Raw genomic sequence first — 21,664 nt, forward strand, 5'->3', positions numbered from 1 at the left:
CTGTTCCACACAGAATATGTAGCTGGTATGCTATTACCTTTGTGTATGGAATGTGTAGTATCTACTTTTGGGTGTATGTATTGCATGGTGGTTCTGACTTGTTCTGTTGAGTGTGGTGTTACCTATTGGATGCATTGATTGGATGCTGGTACCTCTTTGGTATAGAACGTATTGCTTTTGCTCTCTGGGTCCCCTATTTGTGTGATGAGTGTATTAACTATGCAGATTGCTTCCAAATGTTTAGATTTGTATAGAATACTTTTGCCTCCTGGGTTTATTTTGTGTGGTTCCTGCTTTGCTCTGTTGCTTGCAGTTGCCTCTTGTATGCGTGGCTATCTGTAATATTGGTAACTGTCGTAGGGACATACCACTCCTGAGGTTCTCGGTGTATTTGACTGTATAATTTGCTTCCAGGGACTGCAGATTGCCACTGGGTGCATTGGTTCTTTACTATTCCTTCCTGAATATATCAGTTGTGCTCTTTAATTGTGTGTTTTGATTGCATGCAATGTGTCTGTCTTCTAGGTTTTAAATCCATTCTACATCTTCCAAGTCTTCAGTATGGTCCTATGGTCCTTAGATGATTATTACCTGTATGCAGCAGCCATCTTGTTTATGTCCATGGTGTCCATCTGTACCTCCCTCTACACTGTCAGAAAGGTAAGAGGCATCTCGTTCTCAGCCGCCTGCTGTACAGATTTTAAGCAATTGTGTTTCTTTCTTAAATGTTAGTGCTTCTTTCCAGAGTGTTGAGTGAATGAAATGTTCATAGCTGGTGAAAGCTGACATGAATTACCTCAACCATGTGGAGCTGAACCCGCTGAAGATGGAGTTCCTTGTTATTCACCCCCAGCAAAGCCCCTCCTGAGTCTGAGTACCTGGAAACTAGACATCCTTTAATGCTCCTTAGGGATCGTTCTGGACAGTAGTTTGCACCTGCAAACCTCAATAAATGCTTCTGCTCAGAAGCCTTAATACCATTTCACACTCCTAAGACAGACAACCCTTCTGATTCGGATACTTTGTTCTTACCACATGGTAGGGGTCAGATTGGCGTATTATTTTCAGCACTGACTCAGACAATGAAAGTTATGATAACAATGAAGATTTAGTTCTCCAATACAATGAGAACTGGTGTGAGGAGCTACGGGGTGCCAGTGGCCTGGATACTTCTCCAGGTACTTATTTAATTCTCCTCCCGGCCCGATCTTTGAGGAAGGCGTCTCCTTCACTGTTATACAGAGGGTGGCAATAATGCTAAGTACTATAGAGGTGAGAAATAATGTGCTGCCAGAGGTACTCCAGCCCGGTCAAGTATCTGCAGAACGTCTATTACCGTTTAGTGAAGTCCTTAGGTGCACCCTTCTGAGCACTTGTGCAAAACCATATTGAGATCACCAGTTACTAGGCAGGTCACTTGACACTGTAGACCCACCTCAGGCGATCCTGACTTTCTAAGCATACTATGCCTGAGAGCTTGGTGGCGCAAGCATTCACCAGTAAGGTTGATGCCAACCACCTCACCCAAAAGTTGAGCACAGGAGATTCAAGACATTTGGCAAGCGCATGGTTTCCTCCATGGGATTTCCTCTTCGATTGATGAATGCCAGCTGTCTCCTTGGCTGCTACTTGCATGCCAGCTGCAGGTGCCTAGTGAATCATAAAAGTGCAATGTCTGCACAGATGCATGCTGGAGATTCCAAAGCAGCTCTTGATCAGAGACTGATTCTGTCAAGAGTGGGGTTCAGGTCTCCTGTGTGCCGTCCCATCCATTGCCTTGCCTACCCTGACTTCTGAAGATCATGAATGGCCAGCCCCAAATCATAGTTCACTGGATTGGGCCCGAGGCTTTTCATGAAAGTCTGTCCTCTGATCAAGCTGTCTCTTTCGGAGGATCTCTTGTCGCAGCAGCGGACCAGGATTTTGCACCCAGACCTCCACACGTTGTATCTCCATGCTTGGATATTGAGTGGCTGCAGTTGACCTCCATCCTGAACCCTGACGTTGTTGAGTAAATCTTGCCAGTAAGGTGTCCCTCCACAAATTCATTGTACACCAGCCATTGTGACAAGTTTGTGGATTGGTGCAGCACCTGACGGATTGACTCATTACATTCAAAGCTGTCTGAAGTTTTATTGTTGGTTCTGTTCTTGGCTGAGCAAACACATACTTTGGGCGTTGTTAAAGGTTATTTATCTACTCTTTTGATGTTTTGCTTCTGCTGGACCGGACTATGTTATTCAAATAACCCTTTTTGAAAGTTTTTTTCAACATGTTCCCACCAAAACCCTCTGTAATGCTTCAGTGGGACTTGAACTTAGCCCACACCTTCTGAGCCATTGCACATTTGTTACTTTAGACTTGTGACCTTGAAGACAGTCTCTCTAATCACCATAACATGAGCTAGATGAGTGAACGAGCTTCCCAGTCTAAATCAATCCACCTTATATCACCACCTTCCCTGATACGTTGGCTTTGAAGACCCAAGGTTCATTCCTACCCAAAGTAGGAACTCCTTTCCATGTTGTCAGGCTATCACTCTCCTAGATTTTAAGGAGGAAGTGGGGCTCCACTGCTTGAATCCTAAAAATGTTAAGCTTTTATATCTATCATACCATGGACCAACCAGTAGATGATCAGCTCTTGGTCGGCTTTTCCAAAGAAAAGAAGGGCTAAGCAGTACAAAACACAACATCTATGGATTGTTCTTTTCTAAAACATCTGCTACACACTGGCGAAGAAGCGACCTTCAGTAGGCTTCTGAGCTCATTCTACCAGGGCTAAAGCTGCTACCACTGCCGTAGCACACTAACTGCCTGTCTTGAGCATCTGTCGAGCAGCTATGTGGGCGTCCATTCACACATTCACAAAGTTTTGCCTCAACAGTCGGGTCTGCCTGGAGAGGTATACTGCCCAGTGGGTCCTCCAGGACTTTTTGAACCGAGCCAGTTAACCGATCCATCCCCATGAAGATGCTGCTATAGTATCTATTCTAAAAGTGAGGAATTTATTAGAAGAATCCATCAGAAGAACAGGTTACTTACCTTCAGTAAGGAACTTTCTGATGGATACTCTCCTATCCAGATAGTACCCAGACCCAGTCCTGCTTAACTTCTGAGATCATACAAGAGCAGATGCATTCAAGGTGGTATTCTGCGAATTGTACTCTATTCCATCTAAAAATGTCTCAATCTGGAGATCTGGTCGCTGGTCTTTCCAGGCTGCCACTAGGCTCTATTCCAGAGGACACAGGCAGACTAAGAAAGTAACGTGCGCTGGCATGCATGGGTGGCACTTACAAGCAGCTCTGTTCGTCACTTTCAGAGTGGAACAATGTATTGAGTGGAACCATCGACTCCATTTACCTGGTGCACGACTACTGCTTTAAAGTTTCTAGTTCCAGTTGGGCGCCTGGGGAATATTCACAAGGTTAGATAAGAGCGTCGACCAGAAAGGTTGTTACAGAAGATAAGTAACTTGTTCTTTGCTGCTATTGTGATTTCCTGTACCTACTGTAAAGCGCTCTAATACCCTTTGGTCAGCTCCAGAGAGTCATAGAAGCAAGAGGGCACAACATCAAACTCTGGTTCTACCATTGCTCATTTTTGTGCTTTATGGCATACCTTCCAGGAGTCTAGATCTCTATTCGTATTCAAGGAAGGAACATAGTTAGGAAGGTGAGAATTCTTTCTCAATGGATACACAGTGTGTGACCTCTCTATGAAACTATCTCCTCTTAGAGGCACGAATAATTATTGAAGTTTGCATTCCGTTTTTGCATTTTACAGATGTGTGGTGAGGTGCAGGAGTACCAATTGGACATAAAATAACTATATTCTAGGTATTTTCGCACAGTATTTCTTAAGATGAAGATTTAGTGTCTACTTTATAGTGACATTTTGAAGAAGTAAAAAACAAACAAAAAATAAGTATGGATTGAGTCAGTGAAATCCTTGTGAAGCTTTTCACTTCTGCCATACTTTGTCAGAAGATATTGGGGAGGGTTGCTGTCTTCCAAAACATTCTGTGAACATAGCTGTTTTTCATATGGAGTTGTTTTTTTTTTTTTTTTTTTTTTTCAGCAATACATACTCCTTCATGATATGGTGGCTGCTCACAACGTGATGCGTGTGACTGTGTACCGAGGAAACCAGGGTGAGTTACACAGCTACCTACCCTAGAATATACAACCATGCCTTGCCCACAATGGGATCTTCTTTGACATTCATGGCGTTTAGACAATCAACCTCTTCCAACTGGATCTAAGAACAAGCTTCATTAATAGAATTGACACTGTGATCTCACAAAGAAAGACAGTCTATTATTCAGCATTCGTTCTTAGTATTTTGTGACTCCAAGTTTATTGTGTGGTAGAGCTTGCTGCATGCCTCCAGACACATTGTTTATACTTGGGAACCCCTATGAGCATGTCCAGTTGGCATGTAGTTGATCAGACAGAAATCCAGGCACCCACTTGGGTGGAATTTTGGGCCAGACAACTTTATTCCGTTATTGTTCAGCTTTCAAATGATAGTTTTTGCTTAGAAATGATAGTTATGGAAGAGTACATAAAAATGCTCATATCACTTCTATTTGTTAAAAAGTCTATCCTCTTTTTAAATTGTTTTTTTTTACCAAAGCTATGAATTACAATGGCAATGCAGAGCTTGCCCCTGCACATTTTGAAGGCATAGGATCTAAAGATCCAGTTACAACATAGCTTCTGCACGTGATTGAAAAAGTTAACTCTGTAAAAGTGTTACTGTTCCCTGGTGTGAATGGACAAACTTTTTTGTGTGTGAAAACAATAAAATTAGTAAAGTTGTTTAGAACACAAAATCCAATCATGTATGTGCCTGGACTGTTGTATCAGCAAATCGGCTAGGTGAAGCAGAGGATAGCTAAAATACTCATATAAAACATGCCTACTTCCTTTGTTTGGAAGCAGATCTTTTCATTAAAAGTGTATTTAAATTTAAAAAAGATGCTCTTTAAATTGCACTTCTGAACAAAATTAAAAAAGCAGGAAATGACCACAGTAGGCATTGCCTGCTAATGTGTTGCTTTGAGCCTGCTCCTTTGGTGGTTAGCAGTGTCGGTTAGATGGTACTTGTTGCTTCTCTGTCAAACACAAATCCTCAAATATAAGTGTGCCTAAATAATTTCTTACTAAAAATACCTTTTGGCAAATAACGTTTTGGGATTTACTCAATGTATCATGTTAATGCAGTATTTCTCTTCTGGGGCAGTTTTGCGTATGTATGTAAGGTATGCATGGTCATTTTCCTCCTTGCTAATCTTTCCACCACAAGGTTATTTATCTTTATTATTATCCTTCTTTTGGAAGATGGGTGTTGGCATACTTTGAAGGTCAGAGTCTCAAATTCTCCAATAATGAGGTTGTCACCATTCTTAGTGCAGTGAAAAAATCAGACTCCTCTTTCCCACAAATACAGACTCGTGCAATTTTTGAGACACTGGCAGCTGAAAAGTCTAACAGAACCTCTTGCCTTTCTGGTATGAGGCACCATGAACGTTTCTACAAGAGTTATGCCCCCAGATAATGGAATTCTGATGAAGGCATGATCACTTAGGATCAAATGGTCATCTGTGCAACTTGGCAGAACTGTCAACTTGTAAACATTACTAGAGTCGCGGTGATTCAGCTTCTGGGTAGTTCAAGCACAAAAGAAGACAATCTAGGCAGAACATGAATGGTTGCTAAAAAGCAAGCTAATAAAAACAGTCATCTCTGAATGAAGAACACCGGTTCTCAATCTGGTACTGCAAAAGAGTTTACTTGTTGATTTCCAGAGCTCGGCATGTAGCTAATACCATTTTTAAAGGCTGATGCATATTCTGTCATCAGGTACTCTGGACTTACAGCATCATTGATGTTATCTAGATCTGTGTTCGTCATTAGAGCCGGGCAAGTGCTTCCCTGCAGGCTTGATCTCCTGTTCTCCTTTTCAGGATGCCTGCCATAATTCTGCATGACAGCCTTTCAACAGTGTGTTTGTATCTCGATATACTAAATAAGGTGAAGCACTCTTACGGGAGAACATCTTTTACCCAGAAGTAGAAGAGGTAATTCTTTTGATGTCTTTCTTTCCTGATGATGCTTCTAATTGCATATTCTTCGCCTTTATTCCTCCGATGTCAGACTGCAACTGGAAACTTTCATTGTAGTGCTCCTGTGGGCTACTTGGTAATGCAGTGTAACTCTGCGTTGGCCTTCTTCCACCCCAGAAGTGACTAAGCGGAGCTGTATTTAATTGTCACCACTGACGTCCGTTCCTTTCTTAATTTGCCTTTGAATGTGGATCCGGAGCTCCGTCCCTCTTTTATTGACATTGGAGGATTTTAAAATCGAAAACCCTTGCCCTCTTCCCCCTCTGCAGTCCCCCCAGTGGTTTTGGGGATTGCAGATGAGGCAGGCAACACACAGGGAACCTGGCACATCAGTCTTCATATTTCCCACTCCCCTATAGCATCGACATCCGAGCTGCTTTAGTTTACCCCTAGTGGCTCTCAACCCCCATATTGAAGCAGGTGCCAGCTCTTTTCTCCCACAGTGGCAATCCAAAACATCCAACAGATGGGTCCTTCAATTTATCATGCAGGGTTATGCCCTTCTGTTTCAGTCGCAGCTTCCTCCCACATCAGAGCAGCTCTTAGAGGAGCACCTATCCATCTTACTGCAAAGTGTGCAGGCTTGTCTGTCCAAAGTGGCCATCGATTAAGTTCTAGACATAGAAATAGGCACAGGTTGTTACTCCTGCTATTTCCTGGTGCTGAAGAAGGATGGAGGCCTTCGTCCAATTTTGGATCTTCGCGCTTTGAATTTCTCCATGTCGAAAGACTAATTCAAAATGGTCACAGTGGCCCAGAATCTGTCTGCCCTCGATCCAGGTGAATGGATGGCAACCCCGCTCCTCCAGGAAATGTATTTTCCTGTACTCGTCCTGCATTCTTACAGGTGTTACCTCTGTTCAATGTTGATGAAGAGCATTTTCAGTTTGCCGTGTTCCCCTTCAGCCTTATCAGTGCTCCATGGATGTTTACAAAAGTGATGGCAGTGGTCGCCGCCCATCTTCAGAGTTGGTCTTTCCAGTTTTCCCCGACCTCATGACTGGTGAAGGCAGGCGCTCCACAGTCAGTTGTAAACCACCTCCAGATCACGGTGAACCCCCTGATGTCGTTGAAGTTCTTGATTAATGAGCCAAAGTCATACTGACCCTGATGGAGATACTTCCTTTTGGGAGCTGTCTTGGAAATCGTGCAGTTCAAGTTCTTCCTTCCATTGCAACCTGGGTAGGACTTTTGGGCTATGATCCCAATGTTTCAGCCTCAGCCCGGTATCTCAGTGGGAGCAGCTCTGGGGCTTCTTAGCCTGTTAGCCTCCTTCATTCTGCTTGTCAGCTTGTGGCACCCCTCCATGAAGTCTATCTATGCCAGGCTCTGGGACAAATTTGTGGTCTGGCTTGGTGTCTGCAGGACAGGCGCTCTACGGGCCAAACTGTCAGATATATTTTGTCTTTGGCGTTCAAAGGTTATTTATGGGCCATTTCAGCTTTCTGCGGACCAACCATCCTTGTGGGAATTACTTGTTGTAAGGCTTTTTTTTAAAGGTTTGACACACATTCCTTTCCAGACTGTTGTGATGCCACAGTTGGACATTATTTTGGTCCTGACATCTCTTGTGTACTCCCTTCAAGGCGATGCACAGCTGGTTGTTGTATTTTTTAACATAAAGACTGACTTCCTTGTTGCAATCACTTCAGCCTATAGTGTGAGTGACCTCCAGGCTCTCTCGATGCTCCAGATTTATACCACTTTTTTTCCCAGGCAGACAAGTGATGTGGATCAGGGCAGCTTTCTTGTCAATTCGTGACTCCTTTTCACTCTGCCAGTCCATTATCCTCCCAGTGTTCGTTGTTCTGCCTCACCCCTTGAAAGAGGACGAGAGACTCTGTTGGCTGGGATCCAAAATAGCTGTATTGTTTTTATTGATTCCACTAGAGACCTTTGGGTGGACGATCAGATATCTGTTGGGTTCTCTGGGGCAAAGATAGATAGGTAAGGTGGTGCAGTAAAGGATTGTCCTTTGCATAAGAGTTTGCTAAGCATTGGCCAAAAATCAGCTCCTGAAAAGTTTGAGGGCCATTCCCACCTGGGCCAGGGCTGCCACCTCTGTGTTGGCAGGGGTAGTGCCTGTTCACAGCGTCTGTCAAGCAGCAACAAGGGCGTCAGTGCACACGCTCACAAAGCACTACTGCTTTGAAAGCGAGGTCTAACTAGAAGGGCATTTCACCCATTTGGTCCTGCAGGACTTTATAGTCTGAGCCCACTCCACAGACCCTCCACTTAAGGAGTTAAGCTTTTGGTGTCTGTTATAAAGGTGATTAATCTGGGATCAGAAGTATCCGTCAGAACAACTTGTTTACCTTTGGTAATGCTCTTTCTGGTCGATAATCAAACTGCAGATTCTGCCCAGCCCTCCCATCTCACCTTTCTGTTTTGTGGTCTCTTCTTATGGTTTAAAAAGGTCCCAAATTCCTGATCTGTACACTGGTTTCCTCCAATAGTTTTGTGTTCTGCGTTAGATGGCGTGAAATGATCAAGCAGAAAACTGATGGGTGGGGTGATGCTTATATCCTCCTTTGTGACTTCTGAGGGTGGAACAAGGCTAACACTTAGCAGCACTGTCACCTAGCGACAAAGGGGAGCAATGCTAGGAAACTTTTGGTATCCAGCTTGGCATCTATGGGGGCTATTCGGAAGATGAGTAATCTGCTGTCTCCACAGGAAAGAGCCTCATCACTGGTAAGAAATGTGTTCATCTTTGTAACTGGCTAAATCCAGCCTCCACTTGTCAATTTTCATTTATTGAAGTGCTTTTATATACTATCACTTCTTTTCACTAATATATCTGAGGGCTATTTTTCGCTGTCTAACGCGTTAAAGATTTTCTAGAAGGTATTCAATATTTATTCCTGCTTTTCCCAGGCTCTGTTAAGGAAATTAGCCATGTCCTAACTTGATGGAAATCTCTTCGAGTCCAGAATTAAGTCTGACCTTCAGCGTCTATTGTTGTAGGAGGCTTTGTTAGTTGCTATGACATTGATCTGGAGGGATGAGTAAGATAAACGTCTATGCATGCTTGGGTCCTATAAAATATTATCTGACAACAATTTGTTCCTAATAAGCTCTGTCTTTCAAACGCTCCAGCAAACTAGCCTTGAAATCCTACATTTTCATTTGCTTCATTCTTCCTGAGCCCAACTTTTACTTAGAGACAGCACCATGCCCAAGGTATAAAACAAAATGAGCCTGTAGGCACTGCTTTAAAAAGCCTGCGGATACGTGAATGTAGAAACTGTTTTTTGTCATCTATATTGTCATCACACATGGGTAGCGATTTCAGAGCAGTCAGTCCTGCTTTTTTACTTCCTGTCACAAGCCTAATAAATTCCTTTCCAGAGAACCAAAAACTTGTTTCCTGTGGATAAAATGCCCGTCTGCTCCCCTGCAAAACATGACATCATTGATGTTGGATCCTGTATGAAAATGCATAGCCTTTCTCGGGATAATCACAGAAGAGTATCTGGGGGTCTATTGTCTTGCGTGATTATAATGAGCTTGTTGTTTAGGTTGTAGAGACTATAGAGACGTTTCACTTACTACAGATACTGTTTGTTTCAAACCTGGATAGTATTTCATAAAAGCACATAGGGGATGTCATCATACCAAACATCTCCATTAATTGGTTGCTCAGCATGTGTAATCTTTGTGCAACATTTAATGTTTACTGATTGTGCATTGTTGTTGACCAGCAAAATTGTTGCTTGAATTCGAGCTGTTTAAAGCCATTTCTTTAATACTTTATGTATTTGGAAATCTGTCTCCTTTGGTTGATAACAACACAGAGACCTGCCTCAGTTGTAAGTTGTTTTGTTACTCCCAGCTATAGACTCCTGGATTATGAATACCTACCTTCCATTCACTGCTTCTCAGCCATATTGTCCAGATAACTCACTTAAGACAAGGATCAGTATTGGGTGTGATGCAACGCGTGGAAGGGAGGATGCACCTGGAATGTTGGAGGATGTGGTGTACTGGCTGCAAATAGCTTTGGCGCATAACATGAGACCCCATTCTTCATGTTGCCAGGCCCCTTTTGTAAAAGGAGAGAGCTGGGGATTAGACGTTCACGGGATACTCCATAAACGTATCAATAGTGTTAATGCTTTTCATCCTTTAACGTTGAGCTCTTGCTCAGACTGAAACACTGGTAAGGTGAACGTGCCCAGAGAATTGGTTCTCCATAGTTGACATAATCTCATATTGCATTCTAGCTATAATGAAACTCATCTGCACATATCTTCTTGAGTTCACCATCAGGCTCTTGGTTAAACTGTCTGTACTTCCCACAGAGACTGAAGAGATCTTCTCTACAGACCTTGTTCCTGGTGATGTTATTCTCATTCCAGCCAATGGGATGATGATGCCTTGTGACGCGGTTCTGACCAGTGGCACATGCATTGTGAATGAGAGCATGCTGACCGGTGAGGAGTGTGTCTACATTTCACAAGTTTTCTTGATCGGTGTTTTGTTTGTTGTTGAGCATTAGTTTTCCTGAATACTTTTCTTATGCTTCCTTTGCACAGGAGAGAGTGTTCCTGTAACTAAAACTCATCTCCCTGACCCATCCCAGGCAGCCAACGGATTGATCAAAGAAGAATTTTACAACCCAGAAGAGCACAAACGGCATACTCTGTTTTGTGGAACTGCCGTGATTCAAACCCGCTACTACAGTGGGGAGGCTGTCAAGGCACTTGTAGTTAGCACAGGTAAGCACATGCCTGTGATGTCTGGAATTGGATCTTTGTGTGGAAAGTAAAATTAGTGCAGATAAATAGAGGCAGAGGGCCTAGCACGTTTGAGTCTGAGGGTGTGAAGAAGTAAGGACGTGGAGAGCTAAAAAGTTAGGTTAGGCGGGGGACCATATGTAAAGAAATAAGGAAATCTTAGAAGCGGGCGGGTTTTGGGTGTGGAATGTGACATGCATTTTTTAGTGGGGGTGTGGGTGGTTATGTCTATTAAGTAGCATGAGAGCTGGTGTGAAAGTTGCAAGACTGGTGAGAAGGTAAGGTGGTTAACCAGAAGGCCCTTTATGGAAACATTCATGGCAATTAAAGTGAGAAATTATGTGTTTGGTGGCATGTGTAGCTGCAGATACACATGCTGTGCATAGTCCGCCGTCTGGTGTTGGGTCGGAGTGTTACAAGTTGTTTTTCTTCGAAGAAGTCTTTTCGAGTCACGAGACCGAGGGACTCCTCCCAGTTAGGTTCCATTGCGCATGGGCGTCGACTCCATCTTAGATTGTTTGTTTGTTTTTTCCGCCATCGGGTTCGGACGTGTTCCTTTTCGCTCCGTGTTTCGGGTCGGAAAGCTAGTCAGAATCAACGGAAAATTTGTCGGTATTGTTTAGTTCGGTATCTGGTTAGATTAGAATCGACACCGAATCTTGAAGAGCTCCGGTAGCCCTTCGGGGTAATTTCGATCCCCCGTCGGGGCCTGGTCGGCCCGACCCCGTGCAACATCGCGACTGATGGAACGGACCCCGTTCCGATTCTGTCCTAAATGCCACAGTAAATATCCCTATACAGACCAACATTTGGTCTGTAACTTGTGCCTGTCACCCGAGCACAAAGAAGAGACGTGTGAGGCCTGCCGAGCGTTTCGGTCGAGAAAAACGCTCCGAGACCAAAGAGCCAGACGGTTGCAGATGGCGGCCACGCCGACAGGACAACAACGGTTCGAGGAAGAGGGAGAAGAAGAAGAAACATTCTCCATCCACGAATCGGATTCAGAAGAATTCGACGTCGAAGAAACCGTGAGTAAGACGTCGAAACAAGCATCACACAAGAAAACAGACAAAGCCCAGGGGACGCCACTGCCGACAGGCCATGGCTCAACCCATAAAGTAGGTGACCGTCCATCGGCACCGAAAAAGGGCGAACTGGTGCCGAGATCGTCCGACTCAGGTCGAGACACGGGCACGCAGCACTCTCGGGACCGAGAAAGTGCCGCAGACAAGGGTCGACACCGAGACAGCGGCACCGAAGCTGCTCGGCACAGAGATAGCGGCACCGACGATGGTCGACGCCAAGACGGTACGACACCGAAAAAGAGGAAAATCTCTTCGGAGCCGAAAACAACAAAAGACACGGTTTCGGTGCCAAAACGCCCAGCAACCGAACCGAAAGCCAGTTCCTACTCAGAGGAACAATCAATGTCCTCCCAACTGAAAAGACACAGGTTTGAGGAGGAATTACAAACTACAGACGTAGATCACACTCAAAAGCGGATCTTTATCCATAGGGGTACAGGGAAAATCAGCACTCTTCCCCCAATCAGAAGGAAAAGGAAACTTGACTGTTCGATGGCATCTGTCGCTGTAGATACACATGTTCTGCATAGCTCGCCATCTGGTGTTGGGTCGGAGTGTTACAAGTTGTTTTTCTTCGAAGAAGTCTTTCGAGTCACGGGACCGAGTGACTCCTCCTTCTGTCTCCATTGCGCATGGGCGTCGACTCCATCTTCGATTTGTTTTCTTTCCGCCATCGGGTTCGGACGTGTTCCTGTCGCTCCGAGTTTCGGAACGAAAAGTTAGTTAATATCGGAAGATTTTCGTCGGTATTGTTGCGTTCGGGATCGGCGTAGTTAGAGTCAACACCGCATCGAAGATAGACGCGCTCCGGTGCCCTTCGGGGTAGTTTTCGATCCCCCGTCGGGGCCTGGTCGGCCCGACCGCGTGTCGAACAACGTCGATGGAACGGACCCCGTTCCGTTTTTGTCCCAAATGCCACAACAAATACCCGTATACAGACCAACATTTGGTCTGTAACCTGTGCCTGTCGCCTGAGCACAGTGAAGAGACTTGCGAGGCCTGTCGTGCGTTCCGGTCCCGAAAGACACTCCGTGACCGTCGAGCCAGGAGACTTCAGATGGCGTCCACGCCGACAGCGCACCGAGAGTTCGAGGAACAAGAGGAAGAAGAAACCTTTTCGATCCACGAATCGGACTCCGAGGAATTCGACGATCAAAGAACCGTGAGTAAGACGTCGAAAACAACACAGAAGAAAAGTGACAAGGCCCAGGGGACGCCACTGCCACCAGGCCATGGCTCCACCCATAAATTCGGCGACCGACCATCGGCACCGAAAAAGGCCAAAACAGTGCCGAGATTGGCCGACTCCGGTTGAGACACTGGCACACAGCCTTCTCGGGATCGAGAAAGTGCTGGAGAAAAGCAACGACACCGAGATAGCGGTGTAGAAGCGGCTCGACGCCGAGACAGCGGCACCGACGAAGATCGACGCCGAGAGGTTTCAACGCCAAAAAAGAAAAAAGCCACCTCGGAGCCGAAAAGAGATACAGGCAGGGTTTTGGTGCCGCAACAACCCGTAACCGACCCAGGTCCAGGCTCTTATACAGAGGAACAATCACTGTCCTCTCAGATGTGAAAGCATAGGTTTGAGGAAGAGCTGCAATCCACCGAAGTGGACCATACGCAAAAACGTATTTTCATACAGCAGGGAACGGGAAGAATAAGCACTCTTCCCCCTATTAGGAGAAAAAGGAGACTGGAGTTTCAAACAGACCAGGCGCCACAAACAAAAATGGTGAAAAAGGTGACTCCGCCACCCTCTCCTCCACCTGTAATTAACGTCTCACCAGCGCAAACTCCGTCACATTCCCCGGCTCACACCACCATGAGCCAAGGTGACCAGGATCAAGACGCTTGGGACTTATATGACGCCCCAGTGTCGGACAACAGTCCGGAGGCATATCCAACAAAGCCCTCACCACCAGAAGACAGCTCAGCATACTCTCAAGTGGTGGCTAGAGCAGCACAATTCCACAACGTAAACCTCCACTCAGAACAAGTCGAGGATGACTTTTTATTCAACACCCTCTCCTCCACCCACAGCTCCTACCAAAGCCTGCCTATGCTGCCAGGTATGCTTCGGCACGCAAAGGAAATATTCAAGGAGCCGGTCAAAAGTAGGGCAATAACGCCAAGGGTGGAAAAGAAGTATAAGGCACCTCCTACAGACCCTGTTTTCATCACCACACAGCTGCCACCAGATTCCGTCGTAGTAGGAGCAGCTCGGAAAAGAGCCAACTCCCACACATCTGGGGATGCACCACCCCCAGATAAAGAGAGCCGCAAGTTCGATGCAGCTGGGAAAAGAGTCGCAGTACAAGCTGCAAACCAGTGGCGCATCGCTAACTCTCAAGCACTACTTGCGCGCTATGACAGAGCCCATTGGGATGAGATGCAACACCTCATCGAGCATCTTCACAAGGAACTACAAAAGAGGGCAAAGCAGGTGGTTGAGGAAGGGCAGAACATATCAAATAACCAGATACGTTCTTCTATGGACGCAGCAGACACAGCTGCAAGAACAATTAATACATCTGTGACCATTAGAAGGCACGCATGGCTAAGAACGTCTGGGTTCAAACCAGAGATACAGCAGGCAGTGCTCAATATGCCATTCAACGAAAAACAACTGTTCGGACCAGAAGTGGACACGGCAATCGAAAAACTTAAAAAAGACACTGACACTGCTAAAGCCATGGGCGCACTCTACTCCCCGCAGAGCAGAGGAACCTACAGCACCTTCCGCAAGACACCCTTTAGAGGGGGGTTTCGGGGTCAGGCCACACAAGCCAGCACCTCGCAGGCAACACCGTCCAGCTACCAGGGACAGTACAGGGCAGGCTTTCGGGGCCAATACAGAGGAGGGCAATTCCCTAGGAATAGAGGAAAATTTCAAAGCCCAAAAACCCCTACAACCAAGCAGTGACTCAGATGTCACTCACCCCCTCCACACAACACCAGTGGGGGGAAGAATAGGTCATTGTTACAAAGCATGGGAAGAAATAACTACAGACTCTTGGGTCTTAGCAATTATCCAACATGGTTATTGCATAGAATTCCTACAATTCCCTCCAAACATACCACCAAAAGCACAGAATTTATCAAAACAACATTCCGAACTCCTGGAAATAGAAGTTCAAGCACTATTGCAAAAGAATGCAATCGAATTAGTACCAAACACACAAACAAACACAGGAGTCTATTCACTGTACTTCTTAATACCAAAAAAGGACAAAACACGGAGACCAATCCTAGACCTCAGAATACTAAACACCTACATCAAATCAGACCACTTTCACATGGTCACGCTACAAGAAGTGTTACCATTGCTAAAACTACAGGACTACATGACAACCTTAGACCTCAAAGACGCGTATTTCCATATACCAATACATCCGTCGCACAGGAAATACCTACGGTTCGTATTCAAAGGAATACACTACCAATTCAAAGTATTGCCTTTTGGTTTAACAACCGCACCAAGAGTCTTTACAAAATGTCTAGCAGTAGTGGCTGCACACATCAGAAGGCAGCAAATACATGTATTCCCGTATCTAGACGACTGGCTAATCAAAACCAATTCACTAACAAAGTGCTTCCAACACACAAATCAAATCAAACAAACCCTCTACAAACTAGGTTTCACCGTCAACTTTGCAAAATCCAACATTTTGCCGTGCAAAGTACAACAATACCTGGGAGCCATAATAGACACAACAAAAGGAGTAGCCACTCCAAGTCCACAAAGAATTAAAAATTTCAACAAGATCATACAACGCATGTATCCAACACAAACAATACAAGCAAAGATGATATTACAACTCCTAGGCATGATGTCTTCCTGCATAGCCATTGTCCCGAACGCAAGACTACACATGAGGCCCTTACAACAGTGCCTAGCATCACAATGGTCACAAGCACAGGGTCACCTTCTAGATCTGGTGTTAATAGACCGCCAAACTTACCTCTCGCTTCTATGGTGGAACAGTATAAATTTAAACAAAGGGCGGCCATTCCAAGACCCAGTGCCACAATGCGTAATAACAACAGATGCCTCCATGACAGGGTGGGGAGCACACCTCGATCAACACAGCATACAAGGACAATGGAACGTACATCAAACAAAACTGCATATAAATCACCTAGAAATGCTAGCAGTTTTTCAAGCATTAAGGGCTTTCCAACCAATTATAACTCACAAATACATTCTTGTCAAAACAGACAACATGACAACAATGTATTATCTAAACAAACAGGGGGGGACACACAACGCAGTTGAGCCTTCTAGCACAGAAGATATGGCGATGGGCAATTCATAACCACATTCGCCTAATAGCGCAGTTTATTCCAGGGATCCAGAATCAACTTGCAGACAATCTCTCTCGAGATCACCAGCAGGTCCACGAATGGGAAATTCACCCCCAAATTCTAAACACTTACTTCAGACTCTGGGGAACACCTCAAATAGACTTGTTTGCAACAAGAGAGAACGCAAAATGCCAAAACTTCGCATCCAGATACCCACACAGGCAGTCCCAAGGCAATGCCCTATGGATGAACTGGTCAGGGATATTTGCCTACGCTTTTCCTCCTCTCCCTCTCCTTCCTTATCTGGTAAACAAATTGAGTCAAAACAAACTCAAACTCATTTTAATAGCACCAACTTGGGCAAGGCAACCCTGGTACACAACACTGCTAGACCTATCAGTAGTACCCCACATCAAATTGCCCAACAGGCCGGATCTGTTAACACAACACAACCAACAGATCAGACATCCAGATCCAGCATCGCTGAATCTAGCAATCTGGCTCCTGAAATCCTAGAATTCGGACACTTACAACTTACCCAAGAATGTATGGACGTCCTAAAGCAAGCCAGAAGGCCGTCCACTAGGCACTGCTATGCAAGTAAATGGAAGAGGTTTGTCTGCTACTGCCATCATAATCAGATCCAACCTTTACACGCAACTCCAAAGGACGTAGTGGGTTACTTGCTTCACTTACAAAAATCTAACCTAGCCTTCCCTTCCATTAAAATACACCTTGCGGCAATATCTGCATACCTGCAGACTACCTATTCAACTTCCCTATATAGGATACCAGTCATTAAAGCATTCATGGAAGGCCTTAAAAGAATTATACCACCAAGAACACCACCTGTTCCTTCATGGAACTTAAATGTTGTCTTATTAAGACAAGACTCATGGGTCCACCTTTTGAACCCATGCACTCTTGCGAAATACAGTTCCTAACCTGGAAGGTTGCATTTCTCATCGCCATTACATCTCTAAGAAGAGTAAGTGAAATTCAGGCGTTTACAATACAAGAACCTTTTATACAACTACACAAAAATAAAGTCGTCCTAAGGACTAATCCTAAATTTTTACCAAATGTTGTTTCACCGTTCCACCTAAATCAAACAGTGGAACTACCAGTGTTCTTCCCACAGCCAGATTCCGTAGCTGAGAGGGCACTACATACATTAGATGTCAAAAGAGCATTAATGTACTACATTGACAGAACGAAAAACATCAGAAAGACTAAACAACTATTTATTGCATTCCAAAAACCTCATGCAGGAAACCCAATATCAAAACAAGGTATAGCCAGATGGATAGTTAAATGCATCCAAATCTGCTACCTTAAAGCAAAACGACAACTGCCCATTACACCAAGGGCACACTCAACCAGAAAAAAAGGTGCTACCATGGCCTTTCTAGGAAACATCCCAATGCAAGAAATATGTAAGGCAGCCACATGGTCTACGCCACACACGTTCACCAAGCACTACTGTGTAGACGTGTTATCCGCACAGCAAGCCACAGTAGGTCAAGCCGTGCTAAGAACATTATTTCAAACCACTTCCATTCCTACAGGCTGAGCCACCGCTTTTGGGGAGATAACTGCTTACTAGTCTATGCAGAACATGTGTATCTACAGCGACAGATGCCATCGAACTGAAAATGTCACTTACCCAGTGTACATCTGTTCGTGGCATCAGTCGCTGGAGATTCACATGTGCCCACCCACCTCCCCTGGAGCCTGTAGCAGTTTGGAAGTTAGCTACAACTTTGTACATTTGTATATATATTATTTTAACCTTAAATAGGTACATACTTAGTCACTCCATTGCATGGGCACTATTACTACAACACAACTCCTACCTCACCCTCTGCGGGGAAAACAATCGAAGATGGAGTCAACGCCCATGCGCAATGGAGACAGAAGGAGGAGTCACTCGGTCCCGTGACTCGAAAGACTTCTTCGAAGAAAAACAACTTGTAACACTCCGACCCAACACCAGATGGCGAGCTATGCAGAACATGTGAATCTCCAGCGACTGATGCCACGAACAGATGTACACTGGGTAAGTGACATTTTCATTCAACAACAAGACAAGCCACCACAAGCAAAGGTGGTAAAAAGGGTAACTCCACCACCCTCTCCACCACAGTCAACTCATGTGTCACCGGCACAGACTCCACCGCAATCACCAGCTCATACCACCATGAGCCAAGATGATCAGGCAGCATGGGACCTCTATGATGCACCAGTATCGGACAATAGTCCAGATTCGTCCCCAACTAGACCCTCACCACCTGAGGACAGCACAGCATATGCACAGGTGGTAGCTAGGGCAGCCGAATTTCATAATGTATCTCTACATTCGGAGCCTATTGAGGATGACTTCCTCTTTAACACCCTGTCCTCCACCCACAGCCATTATCAAAGCCTTCCCATGCTCCAGGGAATGCTAAGGCACGCTAAACAAATTTTCAAGGCGCCTGTTAAAAGCAGAGCAATAACTCCAAGGGTGGAGAAAAAATACAAGGCACCGCCCACAGACCCTGCTTTTATTACATCGCAACTGACACCAGATTCGGTAGTCGTGGGAGCAGCTCGTAAAAGAGCCAACTCGCAGACATCGGGCGACGCACCACCTCCGGACAAGGAGAGCCGCAAGTTTGATGCAGCTGGGAAAAGGGTGGCAGCACAAGCTGCAAATCAGTGGCGCATCGCCAATTCGCAAGCACTCCTAGCGCGATACGATAGGGCCCATTGGGACGAGATGCAGCATCTCATCGAGCACCTCCCCAAAGAATTCCAGAAACGAGCAAAACAAGTGGTTGAAGAGGGGCAAAACATCTCCAACAACCAAATACGCTCTTCTATGGATGCAGCAGATACAGCTGCAAGAACAATAAATACTGCTGTGACAATAAGGAGGCATGCATGGCTGCGCACATCTGGCTTCAAACCTGAGATACAACAGGCTGTGCTAAATATGCCGTTCAATGAACAGCAATTGTTTGGACCAGAAGTGGACACTGCAATTGAGAAATTAAAAAAGGACACTGACACAGCCAAAGCCATGGGCGCACTCTATTCCCCGCAGGGCAGAGGCACATTTGGCACATTTCGCAAAACAACTTACAGAGGAGGGTTTCGAGGTCAAACCACAGAAGCCAGCACCTCACAAACCAGACCACCTACCTACCAGGGACAATATCAAAGGGGTGGCTTTCGAGGCCAATACAGAGGGGGCCAATTCCCAAGAAACCGGGGAAAGTTTCAGGGTCCCAAAACCCCTCAAACTAAACAGTGACTCACAGGTCACACAACCCCTTCACACAACACCAGTGGGGGGAAGACTAAGCCAGTTCCACAAATCATGGGAAGAAATAACAACAGACACTTGGGTCTTAGCAATTATCCAGCATGGTTATTGCATAGAATTTCTCCAACTCCCTCCAAATGTCCCACCGAAAACACACAATATGTCAAAACAGCATATAGACCTTCTAGGACTAGAAGTTCAAGCATTACTGCAAAAAGAAGCAATAGAATTAGTACCAAAAACACAAAAGAACACAGGAGTTTACTGTAAGGAAATGCCTCCTTGGCATGGTTGCCCCCTGACTTTTTGCCTTTGCTGATGCTATGTTTACAATTGAAAGTGTGCTGAGGCCTGCTACCCAGGCCCCAGCACCAGTGTTCTTTCCCTAACCTGTACTTTTGTATCCACAATTGGCAGACCCTGGCATCCAGATAAGTCCCTTGTAACTGGTACTTCTAGTACCAAGGGCCCTGATGCCAAGGAAGGTCCCTAAGGGCTGCAGCATGTCTTATGCCACCCTGGAGACCTCTCACTCAGCACAGACACCCTGCTTGCCAGCTTGTGTGTGCTAGTGAGGACAAAACGAGTAAGTCGACATGGCACTCCCCTCAGGGTGCCATGCCAGCCTCTCACTGCCTATGCAGTATAGGTAAGACACCCCTCTAGCAGGCCTTACAGCCCTAAGGCAGGGTGCACTATACCATAGGTGAGGGTACCAGTGCATGAGCATGGTACCCCTACAGTGTCTAAACAAAACCTTAGACATTGTAAGTGCAGGGTAGCCATAAGAGTATATGGTCTGGGAGTTTGTCAAACACGAACTCCACAGCACCATAATGGCTACACTGAAAACTGGGAAGTTTGGTATCAAACTTCTCAGCACAATAAATGCACACTGATGCCAGTGTACATTTTATTGTCAAATACACCCCAGAGGGCACCTTAGAGGTGCCCCCTGAAACTTAACCGACTATCTGTGTAGGCTGACTAGTTTTAGCAGCCTGCCACAAACCGAGACATGTTGCTGGCCCCATGGGGAGAGTGCCTTTGTCACTCTGAGGCCAGTAACAAAGCCTGCACTGGGTGGAGATGCTAACACCTCCCCCAGGCAGGAATTGTCACACCTGGCGGTGAGCCTCAAAGGCTCACCTCCTTTGTGCCAACCCAGCAGGACACTCCAGCTAGTGGAGTTGCCCGCCCCCTCCGGCCAGGCCCCACTTTTGGCGGCAAGGCCGGAGAAAATAATGAGAAAAACAAGGAGGAGTCACTGGCCAGTCAGGACAGCCCCTAAGGTGTCCTGAGCTGAAGTGACTCTAACTTTTAGAAATCCTCCATCTTGCAGATGGAGGATTCCCCCAATAGGGTTAGGATCGTGACCCCCTCCCCTTGGGAGGAGGCACAAAGAGGGTGTACCCACCCTCAGGGCTAGTAGCCATTGGCTACTAACCCCCCAGACCTAAACACGCCCTTAAATTTAGTATTTAAGGGCTACCCTGAACCCTAGAAAATTAGATTCCTGCAACTACAAGAAGAAGGACTGCCCAGCTGAAAACCCCTGCAGCGGAAGACCAGAAGACGACAACTGCCTTGGCTCCAGAAACTCACCGGCCTGTCTCCTGCCTTCCAAAGATCCTGCTCCAGCGACGCCTTCCAAAGGGACCAGCGACCTCGACATCCTCTGAGGACTGCCCCTGCTTCGAAAAGACAAGAAACTCCCGAGGACAGCGGACCTGCTCCAAGAAAAGCTGCAACTTTGTTTCCAGCAACTTTAAAGAACCCTGCAAGCTCCCCGCAAGAAGCGTGAGACTTGCAACACTGCACCCGGCGACCCCGACTCGGCTGGTGGCGATCCAACACCTCAGGAGGGACCCCAGGACTACTCTGATACTGTGAGTACCAAAACCTGTCCCCCCTGAGCCCCCACAGCGCCGCCTGCAGAGGGAATCCCGAGGCTTCCCCTGACCGCGACTCTTTGAACCTAAAGTCCCGACGCCTGGGAGAGACCCTGCACCCGCAGCCCCCAGGACCTGAAGGACCGGACTTTCACTGGAGAAGTGACCCCCAGGAGTCCCTCTCCCTTGCCCAAGTGG

General features: G+C 45.9%; 1 protein-coding gene across 1 annotated transcript in view; it reads left to right on the forward strand.

The window, feature by feature from the left end:
• LOC138266905 (polyamine-transporting ATPase 13A3-like) overlaps positions 1-21,664 on the forward strand; it is a 228,487-nt gene that overhangs the window by 104,731 nt on the left and 102,092 nt on the right. The window contains exons 8-11 of the mRNA XM_069215643.1: positions 526-660; positions 4,083-4,155; positions 10,437-10,568; positions 10,671-10,853. Coding sequence (XP_069071744.1) covers positions 526-660; positions 4,083-4,155; positions 10,437-10,568; positions 10,671-10,853 — 523 coding nt within the window. The remainder of the gene's footprint in view (positions 1-525; positions 661-4,082; positions 4,156-10,436; positions 10,569-10,670; positions 10,854-21,664) is intronic.

This window comes from Pleurodeles waltl, chromosome 12 (assembly GCF_031143425.1).
Source record: "Pleurodeles waltl isolate 20211129_DDA chromosome 12, aPleWal1.hap1.20221129, whole genome shotgun sequence".
Lineage (NCBI taxonomy): Eukaryota > Metazoa > Chordata > Amphibia > Caudata > Salamandridae > Pleurodeles > Pleurodeles waltl.